Source organism: Argiope bruennichi, chromosome X1 (assembly GCF_947563725.1).
Source record: "Argiope bruennichi chromosome X1, qqArgBrue1.1, whole genome shotgun sequence".
NCBI lineage: Eukaryota > Metazoa > Arthropoda > Arachnida > Araneae > Araneidae > Argiope > Argiope bruennichi.
In genome coordinates this window covers 29,400,662-29,422,927 of record NC_079162.1, presented here as the reverse complement: position 1 = coordinate 29,422,927, position 22,266 = coordinate 29,400,662, and the positions used below count along the sequence as shown (strand labels likewise).

The window sequence follows — 22,266 nt, the reverse complement described above, 5'->3', positions numbered from 1 at the left end:
CTTTATTTTAAAAGTGCATACTATTATTGCCAATATTTTCTTGCAGCTGTTTATTTTGTGTTCATAAATGATATCTTTTCTGTTAGTGGTATTGTTATTCAATTTTGATTTGTATGTTAGTAAACAATATAAATAAAAAGTTACATTAATAGAAAATAGATTATATCACAACACTAGGCCATTGTTATTTTGTATTACAGTTTTCAAGAATAAATTTCAATAATCAGTTTTGAGGAAAGCCTGTCTCGATGATTGTTGATTAGTATGTTTGTAAAAGTTTGATTAAAATGTTTGCAAAAATTGGGAAAATGGTTACAAAAACCATGCTTATATGAAATCTAATGATTGAAAAGGATTTTTTTTCGTAATTTTCTAAACTTTAAATTTTTATTCTACATTGATTTTATTAAAAAAGATTTGAATGCTATTTTTCATATACTATTAAAAATGTGCTATGCAATACATAAAAGAAAGAAAATAAATCGGTCATTCTGAAGATTTTAGGTACTTTAAAAAAAAGATAACAGGGAAAATCAAACAGCAGAAATGCTGACCACCCTCAAATATCTTATTGTGTTTAAATGGAGTACAGTCTGTATTATATTTTAACATATTTAGTAAATGTACATTAATATAATTCTCCCAGACCCATCTATCAGATGGAATGATCACTGTATCAGTCTATTGAGTAAAGTACTTTAAATAGTTAAGAATATCATTAAGTATCAGCCCATTCAAGATATTGCCTATTTTTGGAGGAACAGATTATTAAGGAAATATTAGATTGGAAAATATGAAACAGGCGTTGAATAAAAATAAAAAGTGTTATGTTTCTCATTATTTATTATACTCTTTCGAAATGACTTCCATTGACACCTACAACTTTTTACTAATGATTGGGCAAGTGTTATATGCATTTTTGAAAATAATAATTTTTAGTTAATAAGCAATTCAAAATCATTTATAATATCTTTTTGGATATTGCATTTTTTTTCTCTTAAAAAAATTCATATTTATGAAAAAAGTAATAATTGGTCAGTAAAATATCTGGTGAATATGGAGGATGTGATAAAATTTCATATTGTAGAGAAGTTAATTTGCCAACATTGATTGAAGCTTTATGTGGTTGTGCGTTATCATGCAGTAATATTGCGTCTCTTTGATAGAGCGATGCTGTTTTTGAGTTTCTCATGCATGACAGGAATTTCATGGCAATAGGATAATGCTGTTATTGTTTTGTCTGGTTGTAGGAAGGAATAATAAATAATTCCTTTGATATTCCACCATATGGTACCATAATCTCTTTTTAATATAATTTTGACTGAGAGGTGTGTCCTGGGGGTGTATTCTTATTTGCCCATTTGCTGGATCGTTTTCAATTATCATACAAAATCCACTTTTCATCACGGTTGTAAAAACGGCAGAGTGTAAAAACGGTAGTAGTTTATTGTGAAGCAACAAAGATGATCACTTGCTCTTTCTCCAAATCACCTGTAGTTGCGTCCATTTGTACGGCATACATCTCCAATTTTTTTAAACTTTATTTATTGTACGTAGATGTTTTAACTGAGCCGTTTAGTTCCAAGTTCATATATAGTTGTCTGTTGATTGAGTTCCTTGTTATTAATATGGGCTGGTGGTCTTCCTCGAGGCTAGTTGATACTGAAACTGCCACAACAAAATTTTTGGAACCAGTAACGAGCATTTTTTTTTTTTTTTTTTTTTTTTTTTTTCCCATTAGTGGATCCATCTACGAATGCATGATTTATGTTTCTCTAAGCTTGAGCTGCACTATTATTCAGTTTGGACTCGTGCAAGAAAAGTTGATGAAAGTCGCGTTTTGTTTCCATTTTGTTTTTTGTGGGGGAAAGGATACAAACAAGGGAACAATTTTACAAATCGAATAAGAATATCTTTAATATTTATTTATAAAATTATTGAGTGCATGTTATAATGAACCAGCTGAACACAGACTAAACAAAAACGCCTGTTTCATAGTTTCCAACCTTATAGCTGTTAATAGCACAAAAGAGTTAAAATATAGAAAATGAAATTTTTTTAGAAAAGGAAATTATTGAAATTGGAAATAAAGGTAATGACCTTATTCAACAAGCCATACATTTTTCATTAAAACAAAATTTTATGAGTTGAGGGGAGCTGTTGGTAAGAAATTGATCAAATCGAAAGAGTTTGGAAAAACTTCTAAAAAGGAATAATTTTTTATTCATGCAAGTAATAAAATTAGCATGGTTTGTATATCAAAGCTTTGTTTATTTGTGTTCACAACCTTTCTTTTTTAAGGAATTGCAATGTTAGTGAAGTAGCGGTATAATGTACTTTAATAATACAATTATTTTATCACAACATTACTATGTAATAAAAGATGAGATATTTAACTACAAGTGCGGATTTTTCCGTTTTTTGAAATTGAATTTTATTTTCCAACCAATTAATTTTCTTTTATGTAACAGGTCTAAAATATTTTTAATCTCACACACACATTTGCCATAATTTTGTGTATTTTATCAATGAATTAAGTATATTATTTTACTTCTCGATATTTATGTTTGCCACAGTTAATTATTTTATGAATCTCGGCTTTGTTTCAAGCCTTTGTCATATCCAACTGCATTATTGGTATTTGTCATTAGAAAAAGCACACGTTTAAGCTTATGCAAGTAATATTATTATGGTATATTTGCATGTAAAATTTTAGAAGTAGCAGTGTTTTTATGAAATCTGATTAGTATTTTAATAAAAGTGGAGGTTTTTATTAGTGAGAATTACCTGTTGCATGCTTCAATAATTATTTTGTAATTCTTGTAACAGTTTTTTTTTTTTTTGAGACAGGAAAGATTATAAAAACTTCTGAATTTAATATTAAATCTCAAGCAGACTTTTTATGTTTGTGAAAGAAAAGGAAATATCTCAATTTCTGATACATTTAGATGCAAAACATGCAGTAATGATTTCATCCTTCTCTTTATATAATTACATTTTATGGTTTCCATTGTGTTCTTTCATATATTTTCAGGTCAACCGAGCACTTCCGCCTGCTCAGATATACACAAATTTGTCGAATATTTCAAAATGTGCATGCGATCCTACTAAAGAGAATCCTTGTGGCCCTGAAAGTCAGTGCTTAAATCGTTCGTTGCTGATGGAGTGTCATGCAGATTTTTGCTTAGCAAAAGATTTGTGCCAAAACCAGAAATTCCAGAAGAGGCAGTATGTACCAACTAAAATATTTAAAACAATTGATCGTGGATGGGGTTTAATGACTACTCGGGATGTGAAAAAGGTAAATAAAATATTTTTAAAAGATAAAATTGTTTATATTGTAGTGTTTACTTTTTTTTTCATGTACCAAGTGGTTAGTTTTGTTTCAAGTGGTTAGTTTTGTTCAAACTATTTAAAATTAATGAAATAATTTTAAATAGTTTGAATGGTAGTGAAATGTAGTCTGCAAATGTAATAAATTTCTCTTAGAAATTGGTTTTAGTAACTATTGATTACCAATAATTGTATTTTTATTATCTTTAGAAAAATTTATTAATTTTATTTTATTTTGAGTTCATTCATCTGCAACTTTACAGGTTTGCCATGCCACTGGCAGAACAGAGAAAACATAGGGAATTTCAAAATTGTCTAAATAAACAAGGAAAATGTAATGGAATTTGAAAATTTACAGCAGAACTGGAATTCCCCCCCCCCTTAAATTTGGCATTTTCTAAATGGGGAAGGGGGGGGAAACTTTGGTAGAATAAAAGATTTCTTATAAAGCTGGAATTTTTTTAAGACTTAAATGATTTAGTTGTTGATTCATAGCCCACCTCTTTTCTCTCCCGCCCCCTTATTTTATGTATTGATCGTTCCAGTAGGGTGGCCAGCTGACCGGGAATCATTAAGGAATTCTGGGAGGTCTAGAAAAGCCGGGGAAATTTGTTATAAAGCTGGAAATTTTTTTCTAAATCCGTAATTTTTATCAAACATAATTCCCTGGTATTTTTTCAAAAATAGAATGAAACATTGTTAGCAACTAATGAAAATCACACTTTTACTGATTGTCTAAAACAGGTTATGGAAGAGAACGATTAACCACCATATCTAATTTATTGCATAAATATATAATGTGTTTGCCAAAGATTTTTGTTGGCTTTTTTCCAGAATAAGATGTCATAATTAGCAAAAATGGTTTTGTGTACTATGAGAAAAGGCAGTCTAACCAAAAGCCAGTTCTTGTTCTTGTTATGATTTTAAGGTTTAATGGGTCTGTTTTATTTAAAAAGATATATATGGAACTATTCCCTCCCTCCTTTTCCTTCCTTCTGTTGAATGTCAAATCTGTCATAGCATATACCATTTACCTTTTTTTGCTCTTTTTTACTTGTTAAATATTGAGTTAACGTGCAATCAACTTTTTTTTTTTTTAATTGTAGTTAGTGAGCTAAAAGTCAACGCAGTTTTGATTTCATTGAAGAATTTTTATAATACTGATGCAGATTTCATTTTGTATTTGTAAATGGTTTTTTTGCTGTTAATAAAATTGTCATGTCCTATTGGCATGTTGGTCAACAGTATAGATAAGAGAAACCCTACTGGAAGGAAACAAATAATTTTATTAAGCATTCCACCATTGTGTGTATGTTTTTGTACTGCATTTTTCACGAGTAAATTTGACAAACGGTTCAGAGATATGACTGGTTGGCTAAAGGTCGGTCTAGATGGAGATGTATCATCTTGTGTTGGTTAATGTATTTGTAAAAAACTGGTAGGTTTTTCCATAGTTGAAGCTTATCCGAAATTCAATAAGTGAAATTGATGTTTTTTTTTCTCCTAAGAATTAAATTTAATTTACATTGGTTTTTGTTAAGAGTAGAACGTTTTCAAATAAAGTTAGGAGCATATTGTGCAACAATTAAAGAGAAAAAAATAAAATGTTCTGAAGATCTTAGAAACATCTGGAAAATGTCAGCGAGTTTCAAATGGCAGACATGCTGGCCACCCTGTTCAATTTTGATTTGCGTGACGGTTTTTCTTTTCCCGTGAGATTCTCTAATTGCAGCTCATAAGCATATGCAAAACTTCTGTTACCGCGTGATAGAAGAATGTGGCTGGATTAGCAGCATTCAGTGTGCATCAGCAGCGTGTTGGTGTTTAGTGAACCATACTTGAGTTTATTGAATGGTTTCAGAACTGTGATTTCAGAAACTGTGACTTTACTCGCTTTTTAAGATGATGATAAGCCTAAGTAGTGTGGGAAAACACGCACTTACTAATCTTACCAAAAGAGGAAAATGTACAAGACTGCATGCCAGTTTAAGAGTCTGGTTGATGGTGGACTTCACTGATGTTGGACTTTATTAATGATTAAATGTTTTGTATCATGATAACAAAATTGTTTTGTGTTTTATTTCAGCCAAGTCCTTCATTTTGTGTGACTTAAAAAGCATAGGTAATATCTCCCCCCCCCCTTAATTTATAAATTTTGTCTTCCTAACTTTTAGATTATAAATATATATATATATATTTCTTCATGTAAACATAAACCTTTTTATACGCTATTTCGAAAAATGTTAAATTGTTGCTTCCTTTCCTTGCTTTTTGCACTGTATTTTATTGTAACTAGCACGTGAATGCTATTCATGCATTTCCTTGTATCTTGAATATACGTGCAGGAAAAACACAGGGATTTTTTTCCCCCAGATTTGAGTGGCAGTCCTGCTTTAATTGTACTTGTAGTTCATATAAATAAGAAACATTTTTTTGAAAATTTAATGAAGTTTTGAACATGGTTAACATGATATATATCTATCTGAATTAGAGTATGAATGCTATTTTATGGTATAAAAGCTAAGACAAAGGATTAATTTTAGAAAGTTAATTTATGCATGATGTCCCATTTCTAGTATTTTTGTAAATCATATATTGGTAAGAGTGCCCAAATTTTAATCAGTGCATTCGTTTTTACAAATCTTTATCACTTGCCATGTTACAGAGAGAACATCCCTATGAAAATATTTTTCAATTTTTAAGGACAGATTCTGTGATAAGACTGGTTATCTAAAAGTCTATCTATATGAGCATGTATCCTCTAGTGTTGGTTAATGTGTTCGGAAAAAATTGTAAATGTTTATAAAATTAAAGCTCATCTGAAATCCATTAAGTAAAAATGCAAATAAATTTTATTTTATATTGATTTTTCAAAGTGATCAATTTTTCACATTTAGTTAAGAACTTACTTTACAGCAAATAAAGGAAATAAAGTTAAGCAACACCATTTTAAAATATTAAATACATCCAAAAAAATGTTACGACTTTCATTTTCCCCAGATATTTCTGTAATAATAAACTGCATAAATGATGACCACCATGATTGTGCAGAAAGCAATTAAAAGTCCCTAATTATTTTGTTATATTCAGTTTCATTTTTCAATTTCATATTCTAGTTATATTCTGCTTTTATGAGCAAAATTTTTTTAGATTTAATTGCTGATTAATACATGCACCACCATCAAATTTGTTTTAAAAAGTGTTAGATTCTGTTAGTTTAGATTTAGCATACAAATGAGTTCTCAGAATAGCGAATAAGATTGTATTTTGGATTGTATTTTAAATAAATCTTAAATTGTATATTCAAATTAGAATCTTAAATATAAATACTACATTTGAATGTATATTGAGCAAGTCCATTAATTTCATATTAATGAATGAGTGAATTCCAGTGAGTGCATGCATGTGTGAGCATTGTATAAATCATAAGATTCTAGTGAGGTGGGTACCTCAAGTCTTTTAGAGCTGGACCTTTCATGGGACAGTAGTGGGTCCAGCGATAAAGGTGGGAGGAGGCATTGAGAGAGTAAAAGGTGATTATTTTAGCATACCTATTTAGGAAATATGATTTGCCTGATCTAGTAGTTTTACATATTAATTGTCATTATCAAGTAGACAACAGTCAAATACGTCCTACTAAACAGCTGTATGAAGATATCAACTGGAAAGATTGACTCAAAGTAATGCTGCAGTACGAAATATCTGCTTCTCTTTGTAATATATCAACTTATGACAGATAATACAATTTTGGAAATGAATATAAATTGTTTCATAGCTTTATCTCCAAATTTCCTTACAATTTTCATGATTTGATTAACCTAAAATTTAGAAACATAATAAATTTTCAGTTTATTGCAGATAATAGAACCATGTTTTTATTGTAAAGTGTATGGAAAAAGGATTTAATGGATGAAATTTTACATTCTCTTATCAGATCTTTTATCATTGCTGGAGGAGGCATAAGCCCAGTTTTTAAGTACTAAAAATCGTTTCCATATCAGTGGTGCTTACTTAATTGTTATTATAATGCAGGAATTAATAGTGTATTATGTCTGTTCTCATAAATAGGATTTTTTTAACTGAATTTTTAACAATTGAACTTTGTTTCTTGACACTTGCTGTGCAGAATGAAAATAGTAATCAGTTTTACAGTAACTTATAATTCAATGTTTTTAATTTTGGATAATTATTATTTTTTCTATAATGTTTTTTTAAAAGCAGTTTTGTACCAAAAATGTTGATTTTTAAAGATGGCTTTTTTCCTATTTGCAAAACATTTGGATTGATAATTTATTAAAAGAAAAATATTCTTATTCAGGGGGAATTCATAATTGAATATGTTGGTGAAATTATAACGCACGAGGAATATCGCAAAAGATCTGGAGAGATGCAAATAAATGGAGATTCAAATTATTATTTTCTGTACCTGGATGCAAGACGAATGATTGATGCAGGACCAATGGGCAACTATTCTCGTTTTATTAATCATTCCTGTGAACCTAACTGTGAAATGAGAAAATGGTCTGTTAATGGAGATGCACGTATTGGAATATTTGCTGTCGTTAATATATCTGCTGGTAAGTTTATCAATTTTTTGTAACTTAATAATCATCTGCGATTAATTTTGTTTTGGGTTATATGCTTACTTAATTTAAGCTACAAATATAACTGCTTTTTTGCTATTTGCAGCTTATTAAATTCATTATTGATTTGTAGTCTGTTTGATGAATTTTAGTGCTTCTAAAACTAATTTAGTGTTTGTATTTAAGGTGTGTTTGTAATATATATATATATATATATATATATATATATATATATATATATATATATATATATATATAATGCAAAGTTGCTTCCTTTGTAATCAGTGACTGATAGCTAGTAATATTTTTTTTTTTTAAATGATGTGCAAATTCTTCTCAGAAATGTGTCATTTATTTATATATTTTACAATTTTTGCAGTTTTATTGTAATTATTAAAAAATGTTCCTATTTGCAATAAATTACGATAGTAAAAATATAAGTTAATTTTTAAAAATTGTAGCTAGTTATTTTTTTCAAATATGAATAATTTGAATGATAACTAAAAATAAAATGGCCTAAGAAACTTTATTTGAAACCATGGTTAGTTTTCATGGTAGAACAAAAATTTAAATACAAGGATTATCTGGATTATCTTTCTGCTTTAAACTCAGAATTCCCTCAGAGGTCCATCTTCTCTAGAATACTACAAGTAATCCAATTTCAAGTTACCCTGTGTCTCTATTATCCCCTTATCTGCTGTTGCTTCGTGTGAAGCTTTTACTGCTCTGTGGGCTTCTTGCTTCTTTTGGGCTACCCCAAATTCAAATTGTCAGCCATGTGCGAGTTATACGGATGGTGGCCATGTGAGTTTTTCTAAAAATTGGTTACTAGTATAAATTTGGCTAGTAGTTAGCAACTTCAGTGATTATTCTGCTAGGGATCAAATAATATGATCACATCCTTAAGTTTGGCATTAAGGATGGGCAATGACCTTTAAAGAGCATATAGTTTGTGTTTTGCATCATAGCTGAAGCTGAAATTATCCAGAGGTCGTGACTGCCATCCCTTGATGAAGGAGGACGCCAGACCTGTTTTTACAAACAGAACAAGTAAAACAGTTTTTTTTTTTTTTTTTTTTTCAATCTCTAATGGCCAAATAATAAATATCAACAGCCATTAGAAAAATTTTAAATGATTCAGAGATTATAATTGAAAAAACAATATTTGATGGGATTAGCACTTTCTTTTTCAAGCATCCATTGTAAACATAATCCCTGAGGTCACTTTTATTCAAAAACTGTGATCTGAAGGCTTGCTTGTAAATTCTTGAAGCAAACCTCCAAAATTTTAAAACTTAAAGAATTGGTGGCCATCCAAGTGAATGCAAATTTCCTCAGAACACTTATTTCCTCCAAAGTTTTGATAATTTCCACAGAGTGTTGCATCATTAAAAGTCCTTAGAAACTGCTTATTTTCAATAGTCTTTTCTTAAGGGCCTTAAAATTGCTTATATATAAATTTTTAATTTGGCAATTAGCTTTGTTAAAAAAATTTTCATTTTCTTCTAAATGCAGAGTTGGATTTTTTTTTTTTTTTTTTTTTTTTTTTTAACTTCTTGAATTTGTTTCCATTATTTATGAAAACTAGGAATTTTTAAATCATTTTTTTTCCTTTGTAAAATATATGATCATGTGTTGTTTTTTTCCCCCTTAAATAAATTTCGCTAAAGATCAATTAAAAAAAATGTTAGCAACTTTCATGTTTAAATTAAGCTAAAGCATGAAATGGTTTTTGAACTAATATATAAGAGTTGTATTTATTTTTGCTTGTAGTTTAAAAAGTATATTTTAATTCAATCTTTAGTAAAGTTCAGAAGCAAGAATCAGTATAAGTTTCCTTTTAGTTTGACCATTTCTAATCTTTATTATTCTTCTGATAAAATTTTTTTTATCTTGATAGAACAAAAATTTAATTAGTGATATTTTTCTGTTGTCAATTTCATGGAAAATTTTATGATGGTAGTACCCTCGAATGCTTTAGCTCTTAGCTTTATATGAACGCAAATGAAATGTTCTAGATTGCTAAGTATGATGAGTCAGTATGAGAGGAAATTTAAAAAGCAGATTTAGTTTCCATCCATCCATCTATCAATCATAGTTATTGGAAAAACTATTCAATAGCTATTGCATGAAAAGCCAATCCATCCATCTCTCCATTAATTAATCATAGTCATTGAAAAAGCATTCAATAGCTATTGCATGAAAAGCCAATCCATCCATCCATCAATCAATCAATCATAGTTATTGAAAAGTTATTGAAAAACTATTCAATAGCTAATATGTAAAAAGCCAATGATTGATTTGCTTTTTGCTTCTTTAACACAAAACACAATTTTCTTCTAGATATTCAGAACATGCAAAGATAAGAGTTTTTTTGTTTTGTTTTTTCTTCTGAAGAATTTTAAGGGGGGGGGACTGTAAAAACTGTGTTTGATGCCATGCACTTTAATAGAAGGGTCTGAAATTTCCTGATTGTAGGAGATTTGCCACAAGATACAAAATTAGTGCATATGAAGTATTATGAATCTTCAGGAGGAAAAAGAGAGAGGGAGAGGGAGCTGATGAAGAATCCATCAAACGCAAAAGAAATGAAACCAATAACTACTGATCTGCAGAAATTTATACTCAAATATATTAATTGATATTAATTAATGGATTAATTAAATGTATTAATTAATAGATTAATTGATCAAATGTATGAATATGCTACTTATTTCTGGTAAAGTTGATTACTTCCCATTGATATTTTTTCCCCCACTGATTAAAACTAGGAGAGAATTGTTATTCTATTGTAATGCCACACAAGTTCTATTTGCATGCTTCCTCTTATGCTGCATATATGCTGGAGAAACCCAGGGGATTTTTTTTTGCAGATTTAACTGGCAATCCTGATTTTTAGTGGATGCTGTTCTGTATCGTATCATGCTACATTAATTTTATAGTTGCTCATGTTTTAGCTGATGGTTATTCTTTCTATCACTACTGATTATCTGACAGCTTGTCTAAATCCTTAATGGCTGGACCTCCATGTAGAAATATTTAATTTTTAAAATTTTTTGAAGATCCTTTGCTTTTATCTTTGCGTTTTGCTTTATTAACTTGGCTAACGTGAGAATTTCATTTCCTCCAAACACAAAGTAATTTTTTGTCTGTGTAAGCAGAATGACATTGTTCTATCCTTCATAGAAATTAGAAGAGAATACATTCCGAGTTATCAAATTCATGAGCAGTATACAACAATGAAAAAAACTATGTGGAGGTCATTTGAAGTTTGAGGAAAGGGTTTGCTTAATTCATTGTTGGTTGCTTAATTTACACTTATACATGCTTCAGATGATTTTGAGTACACTTTTTTTCATGTGCACTTTATCATTGCTGTGTAATTAAGAGCAAATTAAAAATATGTGCATATATGGATTAGATACAACATTAGCATGCTACGTTGTTTCAAAATAGATGTTCAAAATTCTTTTAAATTAAAATAAATAAATAAATAAGCTTTGAAACCTTTCTGCAAAAAATGTTGATATTTAAAATTCATTGCAACTCATAAATTTTTTTCATAATACATTTTTTTAACGTGTCATTTGAAACATGGAGAGAAATCTGTTTTATTTAAGTTTTCTTAATTTTTATAAGAGTATCGATTTTGCTTTCACTATTTTTTTATTTAATTTTTCAACTTAATTTTCCATTTTAAAACAAATTATAATAAATCTAATGACAAATTATAATAAACTGGCAAATAATTACTTAGTTTAATATGAAAAGTTTTCTGACTTTAAAAAAAAAAAAAAGTGAGAGGAGGCACATATATTTGAATTGTTGGTTTTGTTATCTACTAATTAAAGAAATGTAATGATTTTTCCTCATTTATTCTATTATGTTTTTGGAAGTATAATTTTAATCTCTTAAATTTGCAAAAATTTTAATTTAAGAATATACAGGCAAAATTTTTCATTGTTTGCATCTTAAAAGATCAAAATTCTAAAATTCAGGTTAAAACTTCATGAAAAGGTGACAATAAAATGTATTCGAATGGAAGTATACATTATCATATTTATTCAAGGAGGGGGGGGGGGAAATGTTTATGTTGCTTTATATGTATTAGAAAATGTTTAAAAAAATACTTTCTTGTAAATGATTTATGTATATTTGAGGCTGCATCATAGTGTCATAATAGATATAATAGAGAAGAACATTATTTTAGAAATTATAATCTTGTCTTTTTAAATGAAACATTATATACCTTTGAATTTACATTTTACAATTAATTACTATGATTGTATTTTTATTTTCTTTCTTCTAGAAAAAAATCTTTTCTTTTACTTAGAAGTTCAATCACATAATTAGCTAACAACAACAAAAATACTCTCATGACATTTGACAGAAAAAAAATTATTGCTATCTGTAGCTGAAATGATCTTATCTTTATTTATACACAATGGAAAAATTTGATTTTATTGGATACTTCTGCCGAATTTTGACTGCAGTTATAGTTTCTGATTAAAATTTAATATTTTCTATTTAATTTCATTATTAGTATATGTTTAATTGCACGAATCGGCATGATTTGTGTATTAGTATAATAACATTAGGAAATTTTTGATAAAGAGGATATGAAGAAGGAAATATGATAAAATTATCTGTACTGATCATTCACATATGGACATTCGTAACAGGTCCAATTTTTTAATTATTCACTCAGCTTTTTCAATATTAAAATTATATGTCAAAACTTTTGATATTATATTCATAATTGATTTTGACTGTAATTGTCACCAAAAAAAATGCACAAATATTGAAAATTTCGGGCAGGGGGAGTAACTAGTGAAAATTGATCACCTTATATATTCTAAATTATTTAGTTTGGTAAAGCAATAAACTTGTCCAGCTGAAAGAAATAGATTATTAATTAATGATCAGAAAAAAATATCTAAAATATTAAGGGAAAAATCGGAACAATCAATGCCAACAAAAAGGGGGAGGAGGATAATTTTTGCTAAAGAAATTTTAAAATGTTGTGCATTTTTTTTTTTTTTTTTTTTTTTTTTAAGAGAGCTGATCTAAGACATTAAAACGTATGAGAGAATTTCCAATCTTTGATAGAATTTAGAGTTTTCCTTTACTTATAAATGTTTCATCTCCTTAGTTACTTTTTTTCTTACTCCCCCCCCCCTCTTTTTTTCCCTTCACTTCAATGAACTGTTTTGAAAAATCACACATCAGTCACTATCAGGGGCATTGGTGTCCCATAGTGAATACGAGAGAAATTGGTTGTGAATTACTAAAATCCAACTTCAAATTCAACAACTATGCATAAATTATACCATAATTGAATTAGACGGTTTGATGCAAGCGTAGGCTACTAAGGTTGTTTTATTAGGATTCTACGAGCCTTGAAAAGGCTGTAAATATCAAAATCCTTTTAGGGCATCTAAATAAACCATAATTTTTTTTAACCTTCTGACTCCCAATGCGGCCGAGACGGCTGTACATTCAGGCATCCACAGAACGGGCGAACGGCCGAAATGCCACCTGTTTATTTTCTTCCTCTTTTCTAAGCAGGGTCGTAAAACGGTGCGGGGTGGTTTTGTCTTTTTGACAGTGGTTGCTTCCGTTCCCGCTGTTACTGTTGATTGGTGTCTCCAGAAAATGTTTGAGGGAAGATGCTTAATTTACAGTACGCTTTCTGCACGCTAGCTGCTAAAATCTCTTGCTAAAATGCCGGGTTATCGGAAAGTTTTAACTCAAAAAGAAATTAATAAAATACTCTTTGAAGATTCAGATGAATCTGATTTGATATAAGTGATGAGGGAGATGCTGGATTTGAGACTTAAAAATCTTTTCAAGAAGAAAAAATTTCTACTTTGTTAGAAAATGATTCTGTTAACGAAAACCATATTGAAGTTTCCGAAAATAGATAACATGGGACAGATTATTGAATGGATATCAAATTTGATAGTAAATAAAATTATTTTCATTTCGAAATTTGACCAACTTTCAGGCCCAATCTATAATTTACAAATATCGGAAAGTATGTAAAAGTAAATTTAAAAAAATAAATGAATTAAAATGCTTATTGTTTCAGAAAACTGTGTTTAAAATGGTATTAATTATTTTTCAAAGCTCAATCTCCCCCATACCAGTTCTTGAAACAGTTTTAATTATAAAATAACAAATTAAATATTCCTTCCTTAAAGAATTTTGCAAACTGGCTGATATTATATATTTTGTGCATTGCTTAAATCAAAAAACCGTAATTGAAAAAAAATGCTTGCAAACATTATCTTTGGTTAGAAATTCTGAATTTGATTGCTGCATGCATAAAATCGGACATTTTTTCGTAGTATGCATGTTTTAGTATTTAACAGCTATTGTGGGTATGTAGAATTGTTTGGAAGGGAAAGGAGAGGTTTTGATTTGGATAATTTTTGGCAGTATACCCGCAAAATTTTAATTGGTATATATCGACCAGAAAAATCTTTTTTCCATAAAATATTTGTCCTCTGTTTCTATTCTGTCATTTTAAATTAATAAATTTTAGTAAATTTTGAAAATTTACATTGTTAATTAAGTTATTTCTCAGATATGAATCTACATATATCTTAATAAATTTTCAACATTAGGACATTATTCTCTTTATATTCTAATAAATAAATGCAAGTAATTGCTTTCGGATTTAATTAATACATAATTAAAATTTATGAGAATTTTTAAGTACTTACATTAAGTTATTTATATCAATAACTCTTAAAATGAGAAGAAAGAGATTTCCTGAATGATTAAATTTTCTGATGCAGCAATTATTTATTGAATATGCAAATATACTATTTCAATGCTATATTTCAACATCAATTGCGTCTTTCCGTTATTAATAAATTGTATTCAATCACAGCGGTAAAAAAAAAAATGGAACGCCTGGAAAATCTTTAGGTGAAATTATAAAGTGTTAAATTTTGTATACAACCCCTTATTCTTCGGCAGTAATTTGACTACGGGAACAGGGCGATATGAGTATTCTTCCCACGCTGCAAACGAACTCTTGACTGCAACAAGTGGGAGAGAAATGCTCGTCTTCTATCGTTTATACTATCGGCTGTTTTGGATTTTAAAAGAACTGCATTTCAAAGAGCAAAGGAATTCGGAGGGTTAAGGACTTAAAAGTAAAGCCAATTTTTCTATTTTGTACTTTTCCTCTCATTTGATTCCTTTCATAAAAAGGGAAAACTGATTTATAAGCAATGTAAAAGCTTATTGTAAAAGTAAATTTTGTAAAAGTATCAGAAATTGAGGATAATGCTCTAAACCACTTATTGACAAGATAGTACCATCATTCTCTAGTTGAACTAGAATGTAAACAGTGTGGGATATACCAACTACAGCCTTATCCACCTGGGTTTCGAGGGGTTACAATTAGTGGATATCAAAATATTTGAGTGCTTGAATAAAGATGTTTGCTTGCAAGAGCTTGACAGAAGAAAGATAAATATGGTGTTCAATTTTAAATTTTTCCTACGTGGAACTCTGTAGGCTGTGTACTTTGAGCACCTTTGTAGAATGTGATAAGCATCATTGTCTTAGATGCCAAAATAAAATGGGCAACTTCCTGTTATTAATGAAATGCATATTAACAGATGAACAGATAGTGAGGTTTTAGAACTCTGCCCTGAAATGATGCATTTCAGTTTTTATGGTTAATTTAACAGCTTTAAAAATATTTAATGATTCTACAGAATGGTTATATCTGAAGGCAATACAAATTTCAATAGATGGATCAGCAGCTAATTGAAAATTCTTCCACATGTTCCAAGGACAATTCAGATATGTGTTCTATATGAGTTGCAAAATAAAAGCAAGTATAGTTTAAACTAATCATCTAACCTATAGTGACTTGTTGGTTAGCTAGGAATTTTGATTATATTTGATTACAGATAAATCATTTAGATGGTCATGATTCTGCCCATTTATAAGATATTAAATCCCTGTTATTTTAATTGTCTTAAGTTCTGTTTATTCTGCACATGAACCTTTCTAATAGAGATAGTTCCATAACATCAAAACATTATTAAAAATTAAATATCCAGCTCATCTAAATTTTGTGATATTATATCTTTGCTTTTTTGTACTGTAAACTACACAGATATTAAACAGAATTCTTCTGCTTTAGTTTTCTACAATGGAAGAAAACCACTTTATTAGATATTTCATGAAACATCGAAATTATAATTAAAATTTTGATAAGATCACGCCAAACTGCACATTTTCACCCTATATATGTGCCAAATTTGGTAGCTGTAGATCAAATAGTTGTTAAATAGTAACCTCTTGAATGCTAATATTCATACACAATCATCTTCTTATTAGTAAAGATAATGCATTGAAAGTAGGAAATAAAGCATTTGGACTGTCTCTTTACAACTCTTTATTCGTTATTTAAAATTTTCCCAGCATTTTAAGAATACTATAAGATTTCTTCCCCCCCCCAAAAAAAAAAAAATGCTATGCAAATTTTACACCTAGTCATAGGTGGAATACAAGCCAGTAACTGAAAGAATGTTAGAAATTTCAGATGTTATAAATAAATATCAGTTTTGAAAAAACGAAGTTTCCCTAACCCCTTATCATATGTCATAGTATTACAGACTATGTTCCTAATTTGATGTGCTGAAATAAAATACTTCTTTTCTTTAGCCTCCATAATAGTTAAAAGAACATTAATTTCAGCCCCCTTATAATAATATATTCAACATAAAACAACTTTGACTCTTGAGGAAAAGTTCTAATTTTTGTGCTCTTCGAATTGTTATAAAGAATACAGTTGTGATGTAAATTTTATGAGAGTAAAAAAGGGGAAATTCTCCAAAACTGACTGTTAATCTGCCATTATATTACAGGCTGTTAAAGATAATTTGACATGAACTAAAATGATGTTCTTTTACCAAAATGATAGTACCATTTTTAACTCTTTAAACTCTAGTAAAACTTTTATGCCATTATTTGCTGAAGATCTAAACCGGTACTTTTAATGTTGTGGTAAAATTCTTTGGAAATTGTGAATAGTGTTTATAAATTTTCAAAATTTAATCATGAAGAAAAGACATTTCTTGCCTCTCTTTCTGAGACTAACCTTCACTGGAGATGAGATAAATTTCTGAAAGAGATTGCGTGAAAAGGTATTCTTGATTTAAAATTACTTTGCAAAACATTTTATTTTGAAGGTGCTAAAAAATATATAATAAGAATTACTAATTAGTTTCAGAATAATTGGTTGCTTATGTTGTATTGATCTAAGTTAGTAAGTACTTAGATTCAGTAGTTAATGATTGTTGTAAGAGACTCGTAAGCATATTTTCCCATTTAGTGAGAATATAGGTTTCGAAAGAAAATGAATATAATTATATATTAACTCTGTAGGTAAAGTAATTTTATCAAACTCTTCAAAAATTTCCGAGATAAGATCCATCAGAAACGGTTAGTATTGGCAATTTTTACTTTCTCATATATAAAGTATAGAAGATACACTGTAATTGTCAAAAAATTCGAACTCTTCATTTCGACTACTCTCTACGTTTCAGACCTCCTTGAGCCTAAAAAATATATCTTTGATGCTACGTCTGTTTGTGAAAATACTAATGTAGAATGAACTAGACAAATAAAATTTAATGTAGGTGCTCAGGACCAAATTTGTAGGTTCTGTAACAGATTGTGTAATGTCTTTAAAAGTTCTTAAAAACTGTTAAATAAAACCCCAAAAAAACAACAAAAAACAGGTGTTTATATTTCTTCAGATTAAAAAATAATAATTTCACTATGCTAGATCTACTCGATTATAGGCATTTGTGGTGTTGGATCTTTTAATTTTTAACCAGTTTAATGGATTTGGAGGTCAACGAAAAAGATTTTATCTCATCTATAGAGCATACTGATAGAATGTGGAAAATATATCCTTTCCATTTACTTAATGCTTCTTTTGCTTGTTTAGATAACGGAAAAATCCCTCTTTATAAATAATTTTATGTGTTCATGTTAGGTTTTTAATGGTAACTTCAGCTTCTCCTTTCTTTTCTACACACTTGTAAAGCATTTGTTAGTTATATTTCAAAATCATTTAGTGACTTTCCATTAATGAATTATATAAATATTTTTATTTAGATTGATGCTCAAAACTAGTCTTAAGTTGTTACTTTTTCCGAAAGATATCGTAAATTAATGGCAATGAAATTCCTTTTTCTTATACAAATGATTCATAGAGAAAGAACTGTAATCACCAAAAAATTTGAATTCAGGGTTTTGTCCTATCTCCACGATTCAAACCTCTGAATAACATATTTTTGATACTAAGTCTATTTGCGAACACGATAACTTGAAAAACGCTTTGAGTTGGAATTTCCTAGTACGAAATATGCAGATTTCTGACAAATTTTGAATGAAATTCATTTCCATGAATTTTTTAGTTTGTCCTAGTACAAGCGAACAATATAGCTTCTAATTGGAAAGTTCTATAATGGTGAAATGTGGCACGCTGTTTTAGCATCTAAAATATAGATCTATATCAAAATTTTGAATGGAATCCATTAGAGTTGACCATTTGTCAATTTGTGTGCATGCAAACACTGTTACAAGAGGGTGACTCAGAAAATTTGATATATAAAAATGAAATATTTTCTGAAATTGTTTGTCACCCTCTGTTTGAATTCTATTAGTCGGTCAAAGAGTTTCGAAGCATGTTCTGTTTCCCCCTCCCCCCTTCTTATTCTGTCCTGGGACTGAAAATAAAAATATGTGTATTTGTGGTATTCACGACCTTGCTTAAGTTCTCTAATTTCTATACCAGAGGGAGGAGTTACAGTACCTTTATTATGAAGTATGCAATTAAGCAATGGTGAGACATTATGAGATGGTTTCATATGTATTAATGGCAGAGTGCATTAAGCTCTTACTTAAAATATATCAGAGCGATGACTCACATTTTTTTTTTCATGCATTTGACATAAGTTAGTAAACCAACAATTGTCTTAGATTAAATTTACAATCTTAAAAGAAAATTTCTCTATTGAAATTATTTCTTTAGTAAATTGCCAATATCTATAATTTTTCTAACAATATTTCTGAATTCATAAATTGTGAGCAGGCATAAGAAGGGACAAATTATTGAAAGACTTGCATTCAATAAAAGTAATATCCGATAATATTATGCACCTTTTAAATATGAATTTCAATAGCTTTTTTTTTTTTTTTTTTTTTTAAATATTGGATTGCATTATGAATTCAAAAGATTTTGCATCAGTAAGAAATGTTGTATTGCCAAAGAATAAGTATGGGAAGAAAAGAAAAAAAAAAAAAAAAAAAATCATGTTCTCTGTTCTGCTTTCATGAGAAAGGATAAAAAATAGTATGAAGATGCTATTCTCATGGAGTTTATAGATTTCCAATTTTATTTCATTTCAGTAATTTTCATGTCAGTAAATTGAGATTGGATGGCATTTTTAATTCTTTATTTGAAGATGAAAAATTTTTTAGAAATATGGTTAATTATGAAATTTATTTTCACATTTTCTTGTGAACAGGCATCTATTGAAAGAGGATTCAGCATTAGTTAAAATATTATTAAAAGTGGGAAATTTGAATGATAAATATCATGTTTCACAGCATGTAGTTTATGACCACATAAAGGAATCTGACAGAATCCACTTAAGTAAACATCATTAAAAAATTGAGAATATTGGCAATATCTGCCCATTCAAAATGTCACCTACTTTTAGGGAAAGAAATAGTTGCCAGAGACATAAAGAAATTTGATTTCTTGATATCCTTACGGAAAAAGAAATTTCTCTTAGAAAAGTGCTGAAGAATATAAAAAGCTAATGCACTTATTTGTTCAATAAATCGGGAACCTTTCTCTACTAACAAATTAACTAGTTGGAAAAATCTTTGTAGAGAAACGGGCGTTTATTTATATGTTTAATAAAATAAGCATGAATTTTAAATTCTAGATTTGTTTGCGAATGTTCTTAACTTTTTTTTTCTTTTTGTGAAATTAGTTTTAATGAAGTAGCATTATAACCCTTATTTTTCTTATATTACTAACTGCATGATAATTAAATAATGCGATGTTAATAAGTTATCTGAGGAAGGTTTTTGAAATGAAATTCATGTTAGAAAAACATTTCAAATAACTTGGTTTCAATGTTGATGAAAAATATTCAGTGCTACATTCGAAAAGTTTATATTTGTATAAAATTTAACACTTGCTTAAGTTAATACCCAATTTCTTTCATCAAACTCGTATTTCTGTAATAAAAGAAATATCATGTTAAGGTCGTTTCTCATTTTTCTTTTTCTAAATGTGCTTTTGAAGTTCTTATTTTTTAAAATTAGTCCGCGCACCTTGTGTAAAAATTGGAACGAAATTCATTCACAGGAAATGTAAGTGGTTGTTTGAGTATGTGAACTCAATAAATGCAAAACTTAATAGAGCTAGGCAAATAGAATTAGGTACTCGGGGTTAGCATCTAAAATATAGATTCTCATCAAATTTATAACCGTATGTGTTGAATGGTCTACCATCTATCGATCTGTACTTTCTTAAATATGTAAATCCAATAATTCATAAACACAATGTCAATGAAATTCCGTATGTTATTTTGTGACTATAACCGTAGTTCTGCATTAAATTTTGGTGTCAATCGATTGGCAAAAAAGTGTCCCAAATGCATATTTGCATAATAGATTTAGTAAAAAGGCTCAATTCATGCGTTATCATTCATCAAAACATTTGAGGCTTTACCCAAGGTCCACAATTTTATAACGGCGGAGGGGTTTAAAACATTTACTGGAGAAAATGTGAGAAAGTTTTGGAGAGATAACTCCTGCTGGTTTGAATGGGTATTTAGGAAAAAATAAAAACATTAGGAAAATTATACAGACACTTTTAATATTTTCTCATGAGCAAGCTAATGTAGAAAAGGTTTTTCTTCTAATAAAGGAATCAAAATTGAAATTCAAAAAGAACAATCTTTTATACTCAATGAAATATTTTAATTATTTAAAATATTCTAAAAATTCAAATTTTTTTTAAATCGCGAAAGGACTGAGATTATCTGTAGCAAGGTTAGTTAAATAGTTTACAAAAATAGTTTACTTGTAATGAAATAACTAAAGCGAAACTGAAGAAGTCGTACTGTCATACATAGTGTGGTCTTGTTAAAATAATTCAATCCAAAGTAAGAGACATAAAAATTTAATATTTACATTTAAAACATTTAACTATAACAATCTTAGATTAACAGTTAACACTAATGCGTATATCAAATCTTTCGAACACAAGTCAATCAACAAAACAGTTTTCACACAACTTCCAAGTTCAATAAAATGTTTTAAGTTGCGCTTGAGTTTATTTTTGCTTCTTCGTTGCGCCACAGTACGCCCTCCCCAGTGAGCTACTCGAACGCTGAAGAAACGTCATTTGTAACGAGATGGAATGTGGACTGGACGTCCAGATCTTGTCACTAGTTTTGGAGCAGCAAATCTCACTCTAGTCCACGATGACTTGCTTGGCCGAAGGAGTTTCTGAATTTGCAGTATGTGATACAGCTACTGAATTTTTTTTAACAGTTGCTAGAATTTTGGAAATCAAATCAGGTTCTGTGGAATTGTCAGAAAAAAACAGCTTTATTCTGTCTACCGAAATGTTGACTTCTTTTTGATTTATTTTTAAAGTAAAAACTTTATCTGTTCTTCTTTCAACTTTGTATGGTCCGTGATAAGGTTGTGGAAAACTACGACGAGAATTCTCAGTACGGACAAATACATGTAAACAAGTTTTTAAGTCCTTGAAAACATTTTTTTTTTTTTTTTTTGGCTTGAATGATTATGAAAAGGAACGGGTTTTATGTTTTCTATGGCGTTTTTTAAATTCTGGATAAATTCATCTTGTGGTTGAAAGCTTGAATTGTGAAGAAAATCGCATATTAGTTTTATATTTTCAGCCGCGGCGGCGTAAACCAAATAGAATTATTGGAAGTGATTTTGTCCAGCTTTGGTTCTCATGGCACATGATACTTACAGGCTATCAGTGTACGGTGCCAGCGTTCGATACAACCATTAGCATGTGGGTGATATGCGGTTGTTCTATTTCTTTTAAAACCAAAAATTTTTTTGAAAGTTCTTCGAACAGTTGAGATTCAAATTGAGAACCTTGGTCTGTTGTAATTATAGTTGGAATGCCATAACGGACGATCTAATTTTTCAATAAAGCATCAGCTACTGTTAGTGTTCGGATGTCAGGTAGAGGAATAGCCTCTACCCATCGTGTGTAGCGGTCAGTTATTGTAAGACAACACCGAAA

At 29.2% G+C, this 22,266-nt stretch overlaps 1 protein-coding gene across 9 annotated transcripts in view; it reads left to right on the top strand.

The window, feature by feature from the left end:
- The window catches only part of LOC129958101 (histone-lysine N-methyltransferase NSD2-like), a 175,610-nt gene that overhangs the window by 103,686 nt on the left and 49,658 nt on the right, over positions 1-22,266 (top strand). For all 9 annotated transcript variants that reach the window (XR_008783143.1, XR_008783144.1, XM_056070296.1 and 6 more), the window contains 2 exons: positions 3,035-3,301; positions 7,652-7,910. Coding sequence is in view for 7 of the 9 variants with exons in the window: in XM_056070296.1 (XP_055926271.1) it covers positions 3,035-3,301; positions 7,652-7,910 (526 nt within the window). In the remaining 2 variants the exon portion in view is untranslated. The remainder of the gene's footprint in view (positions 1-3,034; positions 3,302-7,651; positions 7,911-22,266) is intronic.